Below are 20,088 nucleotides of genomic sequence, written 5' to 3' on the forward strand. Positions count from 1 at the left end.
AATAACACACATATATCACACAATAAATTACATTTTCATAAACTAAACTTAGCTAATCTGTTTTAGGCTCCCAATATTATAATTATAAATATACAACAGAAAGTTACAGTACACTCAACTACATGCGTACTGTAATACTTTTAGCGTGGATGTGACACGAGTTGCCTTCACTTACATGACTTAGGGAAACTGCTTCCTCCGGCTCCAGCAGAACAAACAGCACATTCATGAGCAGTCAGTCAGTCAGTCAACAGTTTAGTACCTCTGGAGAATTCACTTCTTTTTCTCTGAATGTCACATTTGTTCAAACGCGCCTCATACAATGAGGATTATAATCTGGAGCATCGCGAGCACCTTTCTGTTCAGCGTCATTTTTACGCAAGGACGTCGAAGGTATGTGGAAATAAATTACTAAATAAATACTTAGAAGCCAGCATATACCTACACGTGGCTCTCAAAGTAGCTAATTAAACTTTAAACATAAAGTAGTAAAGAAGAACAAGCCATAATTATGTTTGCTTGGTAACTACAGTTTGTACAACCTTTGTATGTATAAATGTATTAGTATTGCGTTGTTCGTTGTGACACGCATTTATATATTCATAACATCATATATGGAGTGTTTGAAAACGGAACTATGTGCTTTGCCCCTGTTAGACCAGCTTTTACATGTGGCGGGAACTTTACTGGAGACACAGGAATGATTGGGAGTCAAGGGTACCCCGCTGTTTACCCACCCAACAACAAATGTGTGTGGAGAATTACAGTAAGGACAGATGTGTGATTTCTTTAAATGACCTTAAAAACAGTAAAGATGCTTTTTATAAATAATTACCACTGCCATAATGCTTCTGTTGCTAGGCGGTTGCTATGGCGGTTTCTTCCATTTTTTGTTACAGAAAAGTAACAGCACATGCTTCACTATTATTATCCCATTTTAAACATGATTTATTAGAAATATTTGTCAAAAATTATTTGTAAGCTAGTTACATTTATGGAAATAATACTTTCAATTTGGGGTGTTTTTATGCTTTATTGGTACTAAGAAAATTAATTGATTTGGTAATCCTGAAACTAGAATGGTATCTTTTGCAATTAAATCCTAATCTAATCATGACAAGCTATGTTGTTGAAAACGTTTCCGTTTTAACTAAGATTTTTTACCCCAATTTTTTTATTAAATGTAGGAGGAGTTAAACAGATTAAAAAACATTTCTGTGACCCTACAACCTGTGGGGCCATTTACAGTTAAATTTTTAAACCATAATATTGTAGTCTAAACACAATTCAATGCAATCATGACTAAATATATATATATATATATATATATATATATATATATATATATATATATATATATATATATATATATATATATATATATGTGTGTGTGTGTGTGTGTGTGTGTGTGTGTGTGTATGTGTGTGTGTGTATGTGTGTGTATGTGTGTGTGTGTGTGTGTGTAAATCTAAAAGCTTAGAATTAGTAATTTCTATATTTTGTGATAAATTTTTGATAGATATTACTGAGCAATTATCTATTATTTGCAACAGGGACACTCCGGTTCATAAAGCATTACTTCGCTAAAGCAATCCACATGCACATTTTTTGTTTTCATGATTTTAGATGTTTTTAGAGGCTAAATTCAAATCTGTTCATACTAGTTCATAATTTTTTTGTCTACTTCACAAATATTGTCAGAAGAATGAAATTTTTTTTTAATTTTCGTTAAATTATAGGGGATGCCTTTGTAAAGTCCATTAAAATCTGGTGGTCATTTCTGGTACTGCGGCTAAAGAAAATCTTACACAAAAGTAACTTTTTGAAGACAGGGATTAAGAAACAAACTACAGATTTATAAGATCCCAAGAGCAACAGTTGCTTCATATAATTTGTACTGTGTTTAGAAAAAGATAAGAATGCAACATTGAATGGGATTTCAAATATCTGCCACCAATTCACATAATTCAAGTAATTAAAAAAAATCTTCATATTTGAGATTGCGTTGACTCTTGTGAAACCCATCTTTAGGTTCCTCAGGGGAGGCTCGTGTCCCTCTTGTTCCGAGTTTTGGATCTTGAGAGTGATAGTCTCTGCAGATACGACTTTGTTGATGTATATGATGGCCACATCAACGGGCAGCGTCTCGGCCGCTTTTGTGGTACCGCCAAACCCAGAGCACTGGTCACCAATGGAAACAAGATGCAAGTGGTCATGGTGTCGGACGCCAACACAGCTGGGAGTGGTTTTCTTGCTGTATACTCAGCGATCCGCCCAAATGAAAGAGGTAACGAGACTACCAAATGATTACCAGCCAAATATAGAGCGTGGCCCTTCCCTGTTACTTAAAATCAGCTTGACTGTGATTTACTGTTCACGTTAGGTCATCTGAATCCTTTAAAAATTAGGAAATGCAAGCTTACTGCTTACTGTTTACTGCATTGCACACACACATTTTGACTGTTCCAAAGCTCTATAAACTTTGTGCATCTTTGGAACACATCTTTAAGGGATAGTTCACCCAGAAATTTTAATTTTGTAATCCTTTGCTCAACTTCACTCATTCAAAACCTATTTGAGCTTCTTTCTTCTGTTGAACACAAAAACAAGATATTTGGAAAGATTCTGGTTGCTGGGACTTTCAAGTATTTTTTCCCCACTATGGAAGTCCTATTAATAGCTAAAGAAAACATGTAGCCTTATAGGCTGGGGTCTTTTTGCGTATGATCGCCCTTATCTTTCCCCTTTTAAATATAATGCTGTTGTATAAAATAATAAAGTTTTAATTCATAAGTGACATTCTTTGCTGTGTCCTCCTTGATGTTTCAATGACGCATAATAATCTTTACACTATATTAAAGAAACAGCAGACAGTAAAGGTTGTCGAGATATTTTGTCAAGTTTAAAAGGTGTGTTTGTGTGCATTTAGATGCCTGTATGTGAATGTGAGACCGAGCAAAAGAGCGCTTCCTTCACAGCTCTGTTTATGGCGCAAGTGGCTTTTTATTTATTTTTTCAATTTGGAGATTATATATGAATACAACAGAAAGACTTAAAACTTTACAAAGTACGTGTCCACTTTTGTAGACGCTAAACAAAAGTGTCATATCCAGATAAAATAGCCTAATCTATATTGAAATAATTTAAAGAATCACAAATATCGTATATAATAAAATTGCATTAAATAAATAAACCAGTATAAAACAAACAAAAGTTAGCTATAACAATTTAAGTGTATACAGTACATAAATCAAACCATTTTAAAGCCATATTAAACTTTCATTTTACAAAGGCCTGTCTGAAAAAAAAGATTAGATATTTTCTGAAAACAATATACACCAGAGAAGGTTTGAAATATTATTTATAAAGTATTTGGATATGATGAAATATTTATCGTAATCAGGATTATCAAATTTGTTTCTGTAATGCTTAATAGCAGAATAATGCGAGAGACATTTTTTTAAAGAAATTGTTATAACTTTTTTTGAAAGTCAAGTTTACATATAATAAGATTCATATGGCTCTGAAAAAGCTCAGATGATGGTGTCTAGGTTTTGGAAGTTTCTGATTGGCTAATTGACAACATTTGAGTTAGTTGGAGGCAGAACTGTAGAATAGTATTTAAGGAAAACCTCAAACCACTGCTTCCTTGTGTGACAACATGGGAAAATCAACAAGCAAGAATCAACAAAAAAGCCAGATTACAATTTGCTACATTACACTGGGCAAGAGAATAATTTTTGGAGACTTGTCCTATCTGATGAAACTAAGATTGAACTGTTTGGCCATAGTTGCCTAACAGCAAGAAGGTTGCTGGGTCGCAAGTTCGAACCTCGGCTCAGTTGGCGTTTCTGTGTGGAGTTTGCATGTTCTCCCTGCTTCGTGTGGGTTTCCTCCAGGTGCTCCGGTTTCCCCCACAGTCCAAAGACATCCGGTACAGGTGAATTGGGTAGGCTAAATTGTCCGTAGTGTATGAGTGTGTGTGTGCGTGTGTGGATGTTCCCCAGAGATGGGTTGCAGCTGGAAGGGAATCCACTGCGTAAAAATGTGTTGGATAAGTTGGTGGTTCATTCCGCTGTGGCGACCCCGGATTAATAAAGGGACTAAGCCGACAAGAAAATGAATTAATGAATGAATGTTTGGTCATAATGACCAGTGTTACAATTAGAGGACAAAGGGGAAAGCTTACAAGCCTAGAAACACCATCCCAACTGTGAAGTATGGGGGCGGCAGCATCATGTTGTGGGGCTGTTTTGCTGCAGGAGGGACTGGTCTACTCCAAAGCATAGACGGCATCATGAAAAACTGAAGCAACATCTCAAGACATCAGCCAGGAAATTAAAACTTGGCTACAAATGGGTTTTCCAAACAGAACATGACCCTAAGCATACTGCCAAATGAGTTAAAATGTGCTTTAAGGACAATGGAGTGAATGTTTTGGACTGGCCATCACAAAGCCCTGATTTTAATCCTATAGAAAATGTGTGGGCAGAGTTGAAAAAGTTTGTGTGAGCAAAACAGCCAACAAATCTGACTCAGTTACACCAATTCTGTTCGGAGGAATGGGCCAAAATTCCTTCAAATTTGTGTGAGAAGCTTGAGGAAGTATACCCAAAACATTTGAAAAAAATTATATAGTTTAAAAGCAAAGCTAAAAAACAAGGAAATGTATGTACATTTTTTGAATTATTGAACAGTAAGAATGATTAATAAATGTATATAAAACAGTCCATTAAAAGTGACATTGTAGCTTCAGTTTTTGGGCTCAGGCCCATCTGAACCGCGCTCTGGCACACCTCTTCCAACCGGACCAGGGCCAGCCAACAGAACTGCGCCAATTAAGAGCACCTTTACCCTAAATACTGTTTGGGAGACAGAACTTTATACTAGCTACAAACATTCTGTGTTTACTAAGCTCAGCAGGACCTTCTTATCTGGCTGTTGTTTTGCTAATACCCCATTCAGAACTCAAAATACTCACACCCATTGTAAAATGTCATTAAGTTTACACTTGAGGCATAGGTCACCCCCAATGTACATAGAATTGATCACATAAGAGTTCATTCAATGTAAAAAAAAAGACGACTTCCAGTGTGCAATGCGGGATGCTAATGGTCTATTCCGATTCAATTAATAATGCTAAGCTAAGCTAAAGCGCTCCTGCCAGATCAAGAGAATAGCTGAATGGATTAAAAAAAATAACTGTTAAACTCTATGTAACTTGGAAAATGAACCTAATTGCAAAAATTAAAGAGTGTTTCTTTTAGCTGCAGTTTCAGAATAGCTTCCCCAACACTGGTGTCTGAATTCATTACTCAAACACATTTAAAATGTTACACTACATAACACTAATAACTGATTATTGTTCATTACAGTTGACCGGTACTGCGGGGGTCTTCTAGACAAACCCTCTGGGACGATAAAGACCCCTAACTGGCCAGATAAAGACTACCCGCCGGGAGTAACGTGTTCCTGGCATATTGTTGCTCCTCTAGACCAGGTGATAATTCATTCTTCCTCTGCTTTTCATGCATGGCTGACAGCGTCTTGACAGGACGAGTATGAATAAATGTCTTATTTAAATTGCAAAGTAACTTCCCCTTCGCAGATCATTGAGCTGAAGTTTGAGAAGTTTGATGTGGAGAGAGACAGCAACTGCCGCTATGACCATGTGGCTGTGTTTAATGGGGGAGAAACTAATGAGACACGTAAGATCGGCAAGTTCTGCGGAGACAGCCCACCCATGTGAGACCCTCAGTCCATCACGCATGCATTAATATATGATTTACAACCTGCTCAGTGTTTATGTGCCACAGACATTGACCCCCAACAGAAATGTATGTGATTATACTGGAAAATGTAATGGAACGTATTACATAATATACAGTACTAGTGCTTATATTTTTCACTATGGACAGTGAATTGACACTATATAAGTGAGCCTGGACCACAAAACCTGCCATATGGCACACACATATTTACATCTGAAAGTTGAATAAATATACTTTCCATTGGTGTATTATTGTTTGCTAGGATATTGTTGGTTAGGATACATTATATATATATATATATATATATATATATATATATATATATATATATATATATATATATATATATATATATATATATAATTTTTATACATATATAACTAACATAATCTCTCATACAGAAAGAAACTTACATATCTTGTATACAATTAGTTTTTTCTTCCCTTTATCAACAACAACAACTATAAAAAGTAAAACATAGGGAGCTACAAATTCAAGAAGAAAATATATTTATTTAGACGCATAATATTACATTTATTTCCCAGAGATGGGTTGCGGCTGGAAGGGCATCAGCTGCGTAAAAACGTGTTGGATAAGTTGGTGGTTCATTCCGCTGTGGCAAGCCCAGATAGGGACACACACACACACACACACACACACACACACACACACACACACACACACACACACACACACACATATATATGTGTATATATATATACATATTACACATATACAAACACAGTATATACACATTTTTTATTCTTATTCAAATATTTCCCGATTGATGTTTAATGGACAAGAAACATTTTACAAAATTTCCTATCCTATTTTTTATTTATTCTTATTTTTTTGTTTGGCTGAAATAAAATCAGTTTTTACAGTTTTCAACATATTTCAAGGTCAATATTATTAGACCCCTTAAGATGTAAAAAAAAATATTCTAATTAACCTAACTTGCCTAATTATGAAACATGATTATTTATTTTTATTTTAGAAATACTTTTTAAAAGTGTATATACCTTTTAATTACACAATATAGCACTCTGTATATTTTCAATTTACTTATAGGAGTACTCCACTTGCTTTCGAATATAGGCCCATTTTACAAGTTAACTTAAATTCATGCAGCCAATCTCTGGGTCTGGTGGGAGCACTTTCAGCTTAGTTTAGATGCTTGATGGATTAGACCATTATGTTTCGAAAAAAGATTTCTGATAACTTTTTCTTTTTTCCTACTTTCGTAGATACGTTAAGACTGATGCAAAATGAAATGTTTCAAAAATGTCTAAAAAAACACTACTCTCATTCTGGTACAACAATAAAAGGAACTTTGGCTATGAGCCATGGCTGCAGCAAGCACAAGATATTACGCAGCACCTGAAAATAGTCCCCAGCTAAGTAACTAGGTAACTGCACTGTGTATAAGCATTGTGTCCGCTGCATGGTATGGCAACTAAGTTCCTTTATTACTATGCCAGAATGAGAGTATGGTAACAATTTTCTATTGGTCTTAGTACAAAATAAAGTAAGTAATAATGTAAGAAAAATTATTAAAACTCATTTGAATTTGTTGAACAAGATGCTAATGGTCTAATTTGAATCAATGATTTATGCTAAGCTAAGCTAAGCTAAGCTACTGTATACGTGCTCCAGCCAGCACTGGAGATCTGATGAACGGATTCAAAAATGGAGGTCATTTTACAACTCTAAGAGGAGTTGTAAAATGAGCATTTTACAAAAAAATAAATAAAAAAAGTGTGTGATTGTGTAAAGGTACATTGCAGGGGTGGGCAAACTGGTCCTGGAGGGCCTGTGTCCAGCTTAGTTTAGCTCCAACTTTCCTTAACATGGAAGTTTCAAGTATACCTAGAAAGAGCTTGATTAGCTGGTTCAGGTTTGTTTATTGGGGTTGGAACTAAAATATGCAGGACACCGGCCCTCCAGGACCGAGTTTGGACACCCCTGGTATATATATAACCCCCCCCCCCCCCATTACCCCTAATAAATGTTTATGTTTAGACTAATAAGCCCATGTTTAATCTTCTGTGCAGTTTCTTCTTTATGGTGCACTTACAAACCACCTTTTTAATTAATAAAGCTTTACTTTACAGAAATATTTGGAAAAGATATATGGCCATTCCCATGCAACATTATATATTTGATCTTCTAGATCAATTTATTCATTTTACAAGTCAGGTAGAGTTGAGTTTTACCATTTTTGAATCCATTCAGGCGGTCTCTGGGTCTGGTGGAAGCCATTTTAGCTTAGCTTAGCATTAATCATTGAATTTGATTTGACCATTGCAATTTCCTAAAACAAATATGAAAATAAAAATAGGCTAGTCTAAAATATGCTAAATAGTTAGCCTATTTTCAAGTCTAACTCATATTAGCCTAGAAAATAACATGTTCTTGGTACACATTGGAAAATGATCAAAACATCAACAAAAGATGCTAATGGGCTAATCTGATTCAATGATTTTATGCTAAGCTAAACGAAAAGCTCTCTAACCACACCTGGAGATCAGATGAATGGATTAAAAAATGGTAAAACTGAACAGTTTACGTCTAGAGGAGTTGTAAAATGAGCCTATTTTCAAAAAATAAATTTAAAAAGTGTGTTTGTGCAAGGATATATTCAGACCGAAATGTATTTTTCAGTGGTTGATGCTACTTTATTACATTCCCCCCATTACCCCTAATAAATGTTTATGTTTAGGCTTTCAGAATTGGTTTGTGTAATAAGCCTGTGTTTAATCGTCCGTGCAGTTTTCTTTAAGGTGCACTTAACCGCCATTCTGATTGTTAAAGCGTGTCCGCATTGTCAATAAAGCTTTACTGTACAGAGGTATTTTTAAAGGATACATGTCCATTCCTATTCAACGTTATATTTGATCTCCTACTGTAGGTCAATTTTACAAGTCATGTAGAGTTGAGTTTTACCATATTTGAATCCATTCAGCTGGTTTCTGGGTCTGGTGGAAGCAATTTTAGCTTAGCTTAGCATAAATCAGTTAGTTTGATTATACCATGACATCTTGCCAAAAAAATTAAAATAGGCTAGCCTAAAATATGCTAATTACTTAGCCTAGTTTAAAGGCTAACTCCTATTAGCCTAGAAAATAATTTTATGTTGTTCTTTGTACACATTCATGTAACTAGAGAAAAGTAAAAAATAATAAAATCTCTTTCGAAATTTTTTAGCAAGATGCTAATGGTCTAATCTAATTCAATGATTTATGCTAAATAAAGCTAAAAGCTTTCCAACCACACCTGGAGATCAGATAAATGAAATAAAAAATGGTAAAACTAAACTGTTAAACCCTAGATGAGTTGTAAAATGAGCCTATTTCCTAAAAAACAAATCTATTAAAAATGTGCGTGTGTTTGTGTCTATAATATTCAGGATATATTGGGGCCGAAATGTATTCTTTAGTGGTTGAGGCTACATTATTACATTCCCCCCATTACCCCTAATAAATGTTTACGTTTAGGCTTTAAATACAGAATTGGTTTGTGTTATTAGCCCGCGTTTAATCGTCCGTGCAGTTTTCTTTAAGGTGCACTTACAAACTGCCATTCTGATTATTAAAGCGTGTCCGCATGGTCGATAAAGCTTTACTGTACAGAGGTATTTTGAAAGAATATATAGTCAACATCATTTATTTATTTGATCTCCTAGGCCAATTCATTCAGACGGTCATCATCTCCTCATAACGTTTCTCTCCGACTTGAGTCTGACTGCTGATGGATTCATTGGCCATTACCGCTTTAAATGGAGGAGTCCCAGCACAGCGAGCGCCCCTTTGACCCCCGCGGGCACCATATCACCCAGCACACCACCCGCAGGTCAGTCCACCAGGATTCATTCACATGAAAAATGCAAGTAGCGGCACGGTGTAAAACTGCTGTACATTATGGGAATAAACGCGTGTAGGTAATGACATTGGAATGTATCGGAGATTTATTGTGTTTGCTTCATATGGAAGCCATTAGTCGGGTCACATGGGAAGACTAATGTGCTTCTATTTTGTTACAAAAGTGCTTTGACGGAAATAAATGTGTGTGTTTTATACTGTTCTAGTGAGTTATTGTCGAAACTGATCTTTCTACCTCTTTTCCAACAAAAGCTCTTACATATTCAGAAGAACTTTGCAAGCAGAAATGTAAAAGGACTGGAACAATTGAAAGTCATTACTGCTCTAGTAACTTTGGTAAGTGTCCGTTGTTTGATTTTAAATGTGTATTTTGCTTTCCGCAGACTCGATCAACAGCAGGATTTCTTGGAATTTCTTTGATTTTGCAGCTCTAGGCGTCAACACTGCTGTATTTTTCATGCTTTTAGTGCTTTTATTAAGACATTAAAAATATTAGTTTGATTTTTTTTTTATTAAAATTATTATTAATTAATTTGTTGATTTTTTTCTTCCATTTTATTCATCTTTTTTTTTGTTTTCTTTTGTATTAAGATGCACCTCATTTGTATATTCCCACTTTTGAATGTTACCAAGCCTCTCATGTTAAATGACAACATATGGACTGAACAAATATGGTACACTCTGTTTTCTCACTGTCAACTCAGGAACTCTGGAATGATGTGTATATGTGTGTATGTATGTGTGTATGTGCATATATATATATATATATATATATATATATATATATATATATATATATATATATATATATATATATATATATATATATATATATATATTTAATTCTTTCAACGCCGTGTTTTTGGTAGGGTCGGGGTAATGTAATGCTTTAAACTGTAAATGCAAAAACTCAATAAATAAATATTAAAAAATATATATATATATATTAGTTTGATTTCGTAATGAAATAACCAATTCTGAAAAAGAAGTTCATTCATTTAAAAAAATTATGAATTTGCATTACTTTATCAAATTAAGTTTGATGAAGTTTTGAGTATGAATATTGGGATCACTTTATAATTATTTCATTCTTTATTAAAACTGTACTATACTTACAATTAGATAACTTCATAATATAATTTAGATGCAAAAAAAAATCTATTTTTAAATAATAAAATAATGTTTTTTATAAAATAATTCTGAAGAATGCCTCTTATTTTCACAAAGGGTATTTTTTTATAAAATATACATTGAAACAACAATATTTAAAAACTATTTTTACAAACTAAAATAACTCCTTTCTCTTTAAATACATTTTAAAATGTTGATTTATTTTTAGTGTAAACCTTCAGTAATATAACATTTCATACTGGTATCAGTTATTTATTTATTTATGTATGTATGTATGTATTTATGTATTTATTTATTTATTTATTTATTTATGTAAATACCATGATAATCTAAAATGCCTATCTGTAATAAAATAATTGTAATATAGGCTATATTACATATAGGAAACATACAGGCTATAGGAAATAGCAAAACATATTTTTAGCATTTAGAAATTCATCAGAATTTCTAAATGCTCTATACTCTATTAAATGTTTCTCAAATTATGTTTAACAGAGCAAGGGAATTTTCACTGTATACCTGATAATAGTTTTTCTTCTAGAGAAAGTCTTATTTGTTTTATTTCGGCTAGAATAAAAGCAGTTTTTAATTTTTTAAAAACCATTTCAAGGTCAAAATTATTAGCCCCTTTAAGCGATATTTTTTCTGATAGTCTGCACAACAAACCATCGTTATACAAATACTTGCCTATTTAACCTAGTTAAGCCTTTAAATGTCACTTTAAGCTGTATAGAAGTGTCTTGAAAAGATTTAGTAAAATATTATTTACTGTCGTCTTAGCAAAGATAAAATAAATCAGTTATTAGAAATGAGTTACTTCACATATACACTCTAGGGACATCAGAAAAAATGTAAAAAGGGGCATAATAGGTCCGCTTTAAAAGTTAACTAAACCTCTCAGTCAGTTTCTGTTTTATTAATGCTTATAGATGGAAAATGTGTTCAGGCCGATACTGAGACTCAGCTCCTTTATTTTAATTGCAGCGGCAGTAAAGCTGCTGAGCACAGTAAAAACAGCAGAAGCGAGCATAGCAGGACTATACATACTTCATACATAACCATGAACATGCAGTTTTATGCCAAAAAGAAACCATGATTCCGTGAATATACCGGACTTTTTTCTTTCTTTCTCCTTCCTCAGTGATTACGGCCACTCTTATCTCAGCAGCCATGAGGGAGCAAAGCGTTCTTGCCACTTTTTCCATCATGCACCTTTATAAAGAAGGAAATTTAGCCATCCAACAAGCTGGGAAAACCATGAGCACCAAAGTTACGGTCCTCTGCAAACAATGCCCGCTGGTCAGAAGAGGCGAGTATCTTTACACTGATCCATATACAAAAATACCAAGGTTAATCATTTTAATTCTAAAGCATGCCAGAGGATATTTTAGGCATTATTTTTTACATTTATTTATGTGCTTTTTGTATTTTATAAAACTATAACAAAATGTAGAAAAAAAAACAATACAATACTGTAATAGTCAGAAGAATTTCAGAACTGCCTTAATTCTTCATGGCATAAATTCAACAAGGTACTGGAAATATTCCTCAAAGGTTTTGGTCATCCATGATGTGAATCTCACATTCCACCACATCCCAAAGATGTGGTCTGAGATGATTGGCGCTTTATGACGTGGCGCATTATCCTGCTGGAAGTAGCCATCAGAAGATGGATATACTGTGGTCATAAGGGGATGGACATGGTCAGCAACAATACTCAGGTAATGTTCAAATGATGTTCAACTGGTACTAAAGGGCCCAAAGTGTGCCAAGAAAACATCCCCCAGACCATTACACCACCACCAGCACCCTGAACCATTTATACAAGACAGGATGGATCCATATTTTCATATTGTTGTCACCAAATTCTGACCCTACCATCCGTATGTTGCTGCAGAAATCGAGACTCATCAGACCAGGCAATGTTTTTCCAATCTTCTATTGTCCAGTTTTGGTAAGCCTGTGTGAATTGTAGCCTCAGTTACCTGTTCTAAGCTGACAGGAGTGGCACCCGGTGTGGTCTTCTGCTGCTGTAGCCCATCCGCCTTAAGGTTGGACGTGTTCAGATATGCTCTTCTGCATACCTCAGTTGTAAGAATTTGAGTTACTGTTGCCTTTCTGTCAGGTCGAACCAGTCTGGCCATTCTCCTCTGACTTCTGGCATCAACAAGGCGTTTGCGCCCACAGAACTGCCGCTCACAGCATATTTTCTTTTTGTCGGACCGTTCTCTGTAAACTCTAGTGGTGGTTATGCGTAAAAAAACAACAGTAGATCAGCAGTTTCTGAAAAACTCAGACCAGCCTGTCTGACAACAACAACCATCCCACATTCAAAGTCACTTGAATCACATTTCGTCCCCGTTCTGATGCTCGGTTTGAACTGCAGCAGATCGTCTTGACCATATTTACATGCCTAAATGCATTGAGCTGTTGCCATGTGATTGTCTGATTAGAAGTTTAACACTTAGTAAGTTCATGAGCAGATGGACAGGTGTACCTAATAAAGTGGCCGGTGTGTGTATACAGTATGTTTGTTTTAGAGTTTCTCAAAGTCCTCATTAAATCCTAGTTTGTCCAGTAGGAAATCAATGGCCAAAACTGAATTTAAAAGCATTTTTTATTTGTACTTTTGAAGGTGAATAAATAAGTGTGGTTTATTCATAAACTAATTTCGAGAGGATCACGTGCTTATAATCAACACGGCTGGCTCCTTATTAGCTCCGTAATCAGCCCAATCAGATGATTACGGAAGCATTATAAATAACCTGAGTTTTTCACTCCAGTTATCTTCGTCTTGAAGCTCCCCCCCTTTCCACCCCTTCATCCTCCTTTCTGATCGGGCGACACGGTGGCCCAGTGGCTAGCACTGTTGCCTCACAGCAAGAACACCGCCGGTCCAACCTTTCGGGCCAGTCGGTGTTTCTGTGCGGAGTTTGCATGTTCTCCCCATGTTCGCGTGGGTTTCCCCCGGGTTCCCCGGTTTCCTCCCACCGTCCAAAACAAAAACCATAGCCAATCGACTAAAACAAATTCACCCAGTACAACCTTAGTTCACACTTCTTACGGTGACAAGCAGGGGAGTTCTCGAGACCTATCTGACCTCGAACTCCCCTCTCGCCCTTCTAACGGGAGGGAGCCCCGGGCTCGAGGATATTACGAGCTCAGGGCTCTCTCCCGGGACAGCATGCCAAATACGCTTTATAGAAAGTGTGAACTCTTGAAATAAATAAATAAATGAATGAATGAATGAATAAATTAATAAATAATTACATGCATACATAAAACATTTAAAAAATACATGAATAGATATATGAAATTTGGGGGAAAAAAAAAAATCACACCTGAGACCTTCGTGCCCAGATTTGTCCACTTGGCCTGAATGAAGCTGCGATTTGTAATATGCTTGAGGGTTAATTGAAACCATCTCAGCTGGCGAGTACAGCAGATGTTTAAAGTTAATTGAGGTAGATTTTGGAAGGTGATAGTTTGCAAATTTCAAACTCCCCCCAAAAATTCTTTTGGCTCCACTTATAGTGCTGAGATATTTCAGGCAGGATATGCCATTTCAGCGTCACGGGTGTGAAACTTAAGCTTGCTCAGGAGAGGCTCTCGGTTGGTTTCCTTGTGTCACAGACAGCTAGAATAATAACTTTCTGCAACCACATGGATGGTATGTGACTTTATTGTGCCATGCTTTACCTCAGCTCACTTAGTAGTAAAATATTAAGCCACTGCTCGGAAACTCTGAAAAGCAACTTTTGTTTTGAGGGAAATTTCTAGAAATGTGCCATGGAGGAATTTGCGTCAAGGTATGCAGGATAGTTTTTGGTATTTCAGAGGAGCTGTTTGACATTAATCATTTGCAGTTGAATTTTTTGAAATGAAAAGCAGGGGAATAAATATAGTTGAAACCAGAAGTTTACATACACTCTAAAAAAAGCAACAACTATTTTTTTTTTTAAATGTCTGATGGTAAATCATGCTAAATGTTTACTATTTTAGGTCCGTTAGGATTACCTAAATGGTTTACATTTGCAAAATGTTAGAATAATGAGAGAATTTTTTTGAGAATGTTTCAAGAAATCACACTTAGCTGATGATTAATTATAAAAGCTTGTTTGGCATGCTGTCCCAGGAGAGAGCCCTGAGCTCATGAGATCCTCGAGCCCAGGGCTCCCTCCTGTTGCAAGGCGGGAGGGGAGTTTGAGCTCAGGTAGATCTCGAGAACTCCCCTGCTGTAGCAAGTGATTGCTCTTGAAAATAACTACGTACTAGAAGCGTGTCTATGGTGCCAATTTGGATTGTTCAATTGACTTAACTGCATGATTTTAGGCGGTGGGAGGAAACCAGGGAACCCAGGGGAAACCCACGTGAGCACGGGGAGAAGTGCAAACTCCACACAGAAATGTCTGCTAGTTTGGTAAAGCCAGGAACCAGAGACATTCTTGCTGTGAGGCGACAGTGCTACGCACTGGGCCACCGTGTCACCCGTCTAAGAAGGAGGAGTAGGGGAGGAAGGGGGGACTCTTCAAAACGAAGATAGCAGTGGAATGAAACCCAGGGTATTTATAGTAGTTTAGGAGTCATCTGATTGGAGCGTAGTGAATTGGATAATGCGGATCCAGCCGCTAGCAATCATAAGCACGTGATCCTCTCGAAATTTGTTTGTACATAAACTTCACTTAATTAGTTTCTATATAGTCAAAAGTTTACAGACCTTTCCTTGGTATGTTTTTAGCTTTTATTTTAAACTGTTTAACTTTGGTCAAATGTTTTGGGTATCCTTCCTGATATGTTATATATGGCATATTTAAAATTTTGGTAAACCTGGAAACCCTTACTGGGATTTTGTTTTATTCCAAAAGGACTAAACCTTTTTGAAGAAATCTGCTGATTAAATGTCAAACTCTTAATGCCACAAGTCAAAAGGTGTATATGTCATTTATATTGGGCTATTAGTAATGTAATGTTGTGTTTGTTTTGGTTCTTCAGGGCTTAACTACATAGTCATGGGACAAACCGATGAACACGGACAAGGCGTTATTTCCCCTTATAACTTTGTGATGCTCTTCAAAACCAAAAAGCAACAGGATTTGGCCGTGCTGAAAAATATACGCTGCTGATGTGCACAGGTGACCAAAGCCGTGTCTGGATTTGCATTCACTTTATGTACATGCGTTTGATAACATCCATACTTGGACTCTTTTAGTAATAACGGTAACACAGTGTCTTTACTACAAGTAACATGAAAAGATTCCAGCGACAAGCAATTTGACTGTTTCGATATGACAGAAACATTTTAATACCAGCCACTGCATTTGTTAACATTGCATTCTTCATTATTTAAAATATCTGGCTACCGAATGATGGGTGTTGTTGCTTTCATTTCAAACTTTCATTTTCCAACAACCTTATTTAACCTTTATTTTAATTTCTGTGAAATTCAGAATTGATTTTAAAGTGCTTTTACTGGTTTATAAATCCCTCCATAATCTAGCCCCATTCTATCTCGCAGAGCTGCTTCATCCTTACACTCCTGTGAGATCTCTTAGGTCGAGTGAGCAGAATCTTCTGTCAGTTCCACAATCTAGGCTAAAACGTTGAGGGGACAGAGCTTTCTCTGTGGCAGGTCCTCGGTTGTGGAACACCTTGCCCCTTGAGATCAGATTGGCTCCATCATTATCCACTTTTAAATCACGTCTTAAAACATACCTTTTAGCTTGGCTTTTTAAGATTATTTTAATAGTTCATTCTACCGCTATTTTGTACATCTTTACAGTTGTTTCGCTTGCTTTATTTCTTGTGTTTATATATATGTCTTTTATTTTTTATTTTTTAACTTGTCTTATGTACAGCACTTTGGTCAGTCTTGTGACTGCTTTAAAATGTGCTTTATAAATAAATGAACTTGAACATTTTCAAGATCTGAGGATCTGAACTCGCAACATGCCAATAAATGTCACGTAAAATGATATCCAAGGCTACATTGGTAGCATTTAAGTAAGGTATAATCAACGGCTTGCCTTGTGTTAAAGGATTTTAATGCACGAAGTGAAGTGCATTAATATCCCTTAACGCACAGCAAGCCGTTGATTATCCCACTTATTCCATGGCTAGTTGCCAAAGTGAGGGTAAGTTTAAAATAGTTTTGCTTTTTGCAACTCAATATTTGTCCGAATTTTGGTCAGTTTTGACATGTTAGATTTTCTAGTCCCTCCACTGAATCAGGCAGGGAGGGAGAGAAAGAGAGAGAGAGAGAGAGATGTGCGTGCTGTTTATACCAAGCGGCAACCTCCCGCTCTCCCTCAGGAAGCCAATACAGAAGTAACTAAAACTGCAATTCATTTGAAATTCCGCTAGTTCTGGCCGCTCCTGGCTCCAAAATAGAGCAAATTTTAATTGAGCCCACTGTTTGAATGGCCAACTCTACAGCAGAAAAAAAGGTGTTTACAGTCTGGTACAAAAAAAGATTTTGGTTAATACAGCTAATATTACCCTTCATGACAACTGTGAGGGGGGTGAATATTTTTATAACTCATCTGTTTCCTTTATATTAAGTTATATTAAGTTTGCATAATCAAGGGAGTGGCCTCTTGAGTGACAGTTAGGTCTCGTTGTTCGCCGTCACGTCACCTCAGCTAAATCCTGCAGATTAGCCACTGAACTCTGCATATTTATCGTATTTCTGTGTTGTTTTATGTGGCTTTACACAGTCGACTGTCTTTTGGACTTGTTTCCAAAATTATTAGATGGCATGGTATGCCGAGTGCACTTAATTGTGCTCACAAACCACTCACGTGGCCTCCGTTTCCCATGTGAGTAAAGTTATATACTTATATACCATCTCTATTTATGTATTTGTTTTATTTAAGATCATTTATCATTTATATTTATATTTAGAGCTGTAATGCACTGCAGAATCTGACGAATTGATTAGCTATAGGCTCTAGAACAGTCATCTGAAGCGTTGTCATACAGTGTTATGCTGGATTTCATCAATAGTCTTACATTTACTAACACAGACTCTATCTGAAGTGTTTGGAAGTAATTCGCGTTTTTCTTTTGTTAAAAAACATCATAAGAACAATGTTTAGTGGCTCAATGTATTACAACAGTGTTTTTAAAAGACTAAACTATTTATTGATATAGTGTACAACCAAGCACAAGTGGTCAGAATACAAACAAGTCACAGGTGATAAAGTATTAAGCGTTCTCCCAAAGTAAAGTGTGTCTGAACCAGTTCCAAGCAAACTGTCAGCAGGTGTCTGTAGCTCCGTTCACTCTCCGCCTCTTTGCACTTGTTTGCTATCCCGCCATGGGTGTGATGACGCGCGAACAAAATGGCGACGGTTGGCCATTGGCCTATTGGTGACGTCACGGATACTACGTCCATATATTTTACAGTCTATGGTTTATACCTGTTAATAGTAAGATGCGATTTCATCAATCCAATCACAGGTGGACAAAAAAGACATTCCCAGTCACACCTGGAGTGTGTTTCCAGTTACACATGTTTCTATTGTCTACTTTCTACCAGTTCTCTGCCGAGGGAGCTCTGTATATTGGCTTTCTCTTAACATTACCTTTAATACTGGGCTACCTATAGCAGAATTTCCTCGATTTACATTTCATAACAAACATACAAATCTTAATAAGTGAAGTTTTTAAACTAATTTCGAGAGAAGCACGTGATATAATTGACCGCAGCTGGCCGCCTATCTACACTCATTAGTTAGCCAATCAGATTTATCCTAACTTACTATAAGTAGCCTAGCTAGATATTACTCCCTTATCTTCGTTTTCCAGAGAAACCCCCCTGTCAGGGTTCTGCCACTCTGGTCTTGGAAATTCTTGTTTTGGTGGCAGAGCTCTGACACTAGCTGTGTCTGGTCCTGTTTCTGTCTCTGTGTGCGCGCGCGCCATCGTGGGTGTACGCAGAGTGTGCGCGCTCCCGCTTGATGCGGCCGCACGCACTCTGCGTCCCTCAGACACGCGCGCTCTTGTACTCGTGTTTGTGTTTTCGTCTGTCTGCAGCGTGGTGTTTCATTCCCAGCGTCTCAGTCTAGTTGGTTTCGGTTCTGGTCGGCGCTGGGATAAAGCATGCATGCTGCGTGTGTGAGCGCATGGTGAGTGTTTTCATTCATCGTGTGCTCGTGTCTTGCGTCTCTTGTCAAAGCACGTGGCTTGGTGTTTACATTGTGGTCACATGCTTTTGTCGTGTGCTTCAGTGTTGTGCTTGTCTTGTCATGAACATGCGGTTAATGAGTTCTCTCATTGGCTGCATGTTCTTGTCCTGTTTTATGTGAGCGCATGGCTTGTGTTGTCTCTCTGTGTCATGCGCTCTCCCGTCTATTGTCTAGTCCCACCCTCCTTGTTAACTCATTATTAGTTTGTCATGTTCACCTGTGTGTCAATTTACTTTTGCTTAAAATCCCCTCATGTTTTCAGTCCTGTGCCAGTTCGTCGTCTAAACTCCCCATGTGTTCCTACTCTTGTCATGCCAGCCAAGTTTGTTTGTTAGTGTCATAGTTATGTTTTTCCCCCTCGGGGTGGTTTTTGTTCTTCTTTTGCTTTATTTTTATTATCAATAAATCATCCTGTTTGCACTTGAGTCCTTGCTCCCTCATCCTTCCTGAACCCTGACACCCCCCATCCACCCCCTTTCTCCTCATTTCCTCCTTTACAAAAAGGGGAGCTCTCGAGAACCACCTGATCTCGTACTCCCCTCACATGCTCTATGGACCTGGCGGGAGCCCTGGGCTCAACTATCTCCGAGCTCAGGGTTCTCTCCCGGGACAGCATGCCAAACCTGCTAACAGTTGTCAAGCAATATTTAAGTGTGAACTCTTGAAAGTGCCATATCAATTAAATACGCTTTAGGAATGTTACACATTGGCTAATGAAATTAAAGAGAATTTATTTCCTATCAACTTTAAGCTTTCGCACTTTAGTTTTGACATGCTGTTTTTAGAAATAACACTTTAACAAATATTTTTGAACATCTAAAGTAAATAAGTCGTGTTATTATACGTCTTTCGAATCAAAGTATTAGGCTAGGCAAACTGATTTCATGGAATTGATCTAACAAAAAGACAGCGCTCGCTGCTTTAAGTGGAATAACATTAGGATTATTAAAACACATTAATCTATACAAGTCTATACACATGAAATAAAGCATTCACAAAGCTGTATCTTATGGAACGCTAGTTCAAAGGCACATAAGATGGATTAAAGTGAAAGTAGCCAAAGCCCATTTCAGAAACTTTTGCTGTTGAATATGTAGGGAAATTTAGCAAAAGAAAAAA

The 20,088-nt window shown here is 36.7% G+C and overlaps 1 protein-coding gene across 4 annotated transcripts; it reads left to right on the top strand.

Moving 5' to 3' along the window:
* The first annotated feature begins 241 nt into the window (after positions 1–241).
* pcolce2a (procollagen C-endopeptidase enhancer 2a) lies at positions 242–19,394 on the top strand. 4 transcript variants are annotated; one of them, XR_012390555.1, is made up of 10 exons: positions 242–393; positions 658–766; positions 2,032–2,287; positions 5,376–5,500; positions 5,609–5,745; positions 9,457–9,623; positions 9,905–9,988; positions 11,925–12,092; positions 12,338–12,504; positions 15,776–16,757. XR_012390555.1 is itself a non-coding variant. In XM_073923195.1 (9 exons), the coding sequence occupies exons 3-9, from the start codon at positions 2,203–2,205 to the stop codon at positions 15,904–15,906; spliced, it is 897 nt and encodes a 298-aa protein (XP_073779296.1). In that variant the 5' UTR covers positions 242–393; positions 658–749; positions 2,032–2,202; the 3' UTR covers positions 15,907–19,394. The 4 variants fall into 4 exon arrangements, 2 of the variants coding, with proteins under 2 accessions (XP_073779296.1, XP_009295891.1); XR_012390558.1 differs by having other exon boundaries at positions 658–749; XM_073923195.1 differs by lacking the exon at positions 12,338–12,504 and having other exon boundaries at positions 658–749; positions 15,776–19,394.
* The last annotated feature ends 694 nt before the right edge of the window (positions 19,395–20,088 follow it).

This window comes from Danio rerio, chromosome 2 (assembly GCF_049306965.1).
Source record: "Danio rerio strain Tuebingen ecotype United States chromosome 2, GRCz12tu, whole genome shotgun sequence".
Taxonomy (NCBI): domain Eukaryota; kingdom Metazoa; phylum Chordata; class Actinopteri; order Cypriniformes; family Danionidae; genus Danio; species Danio rerio.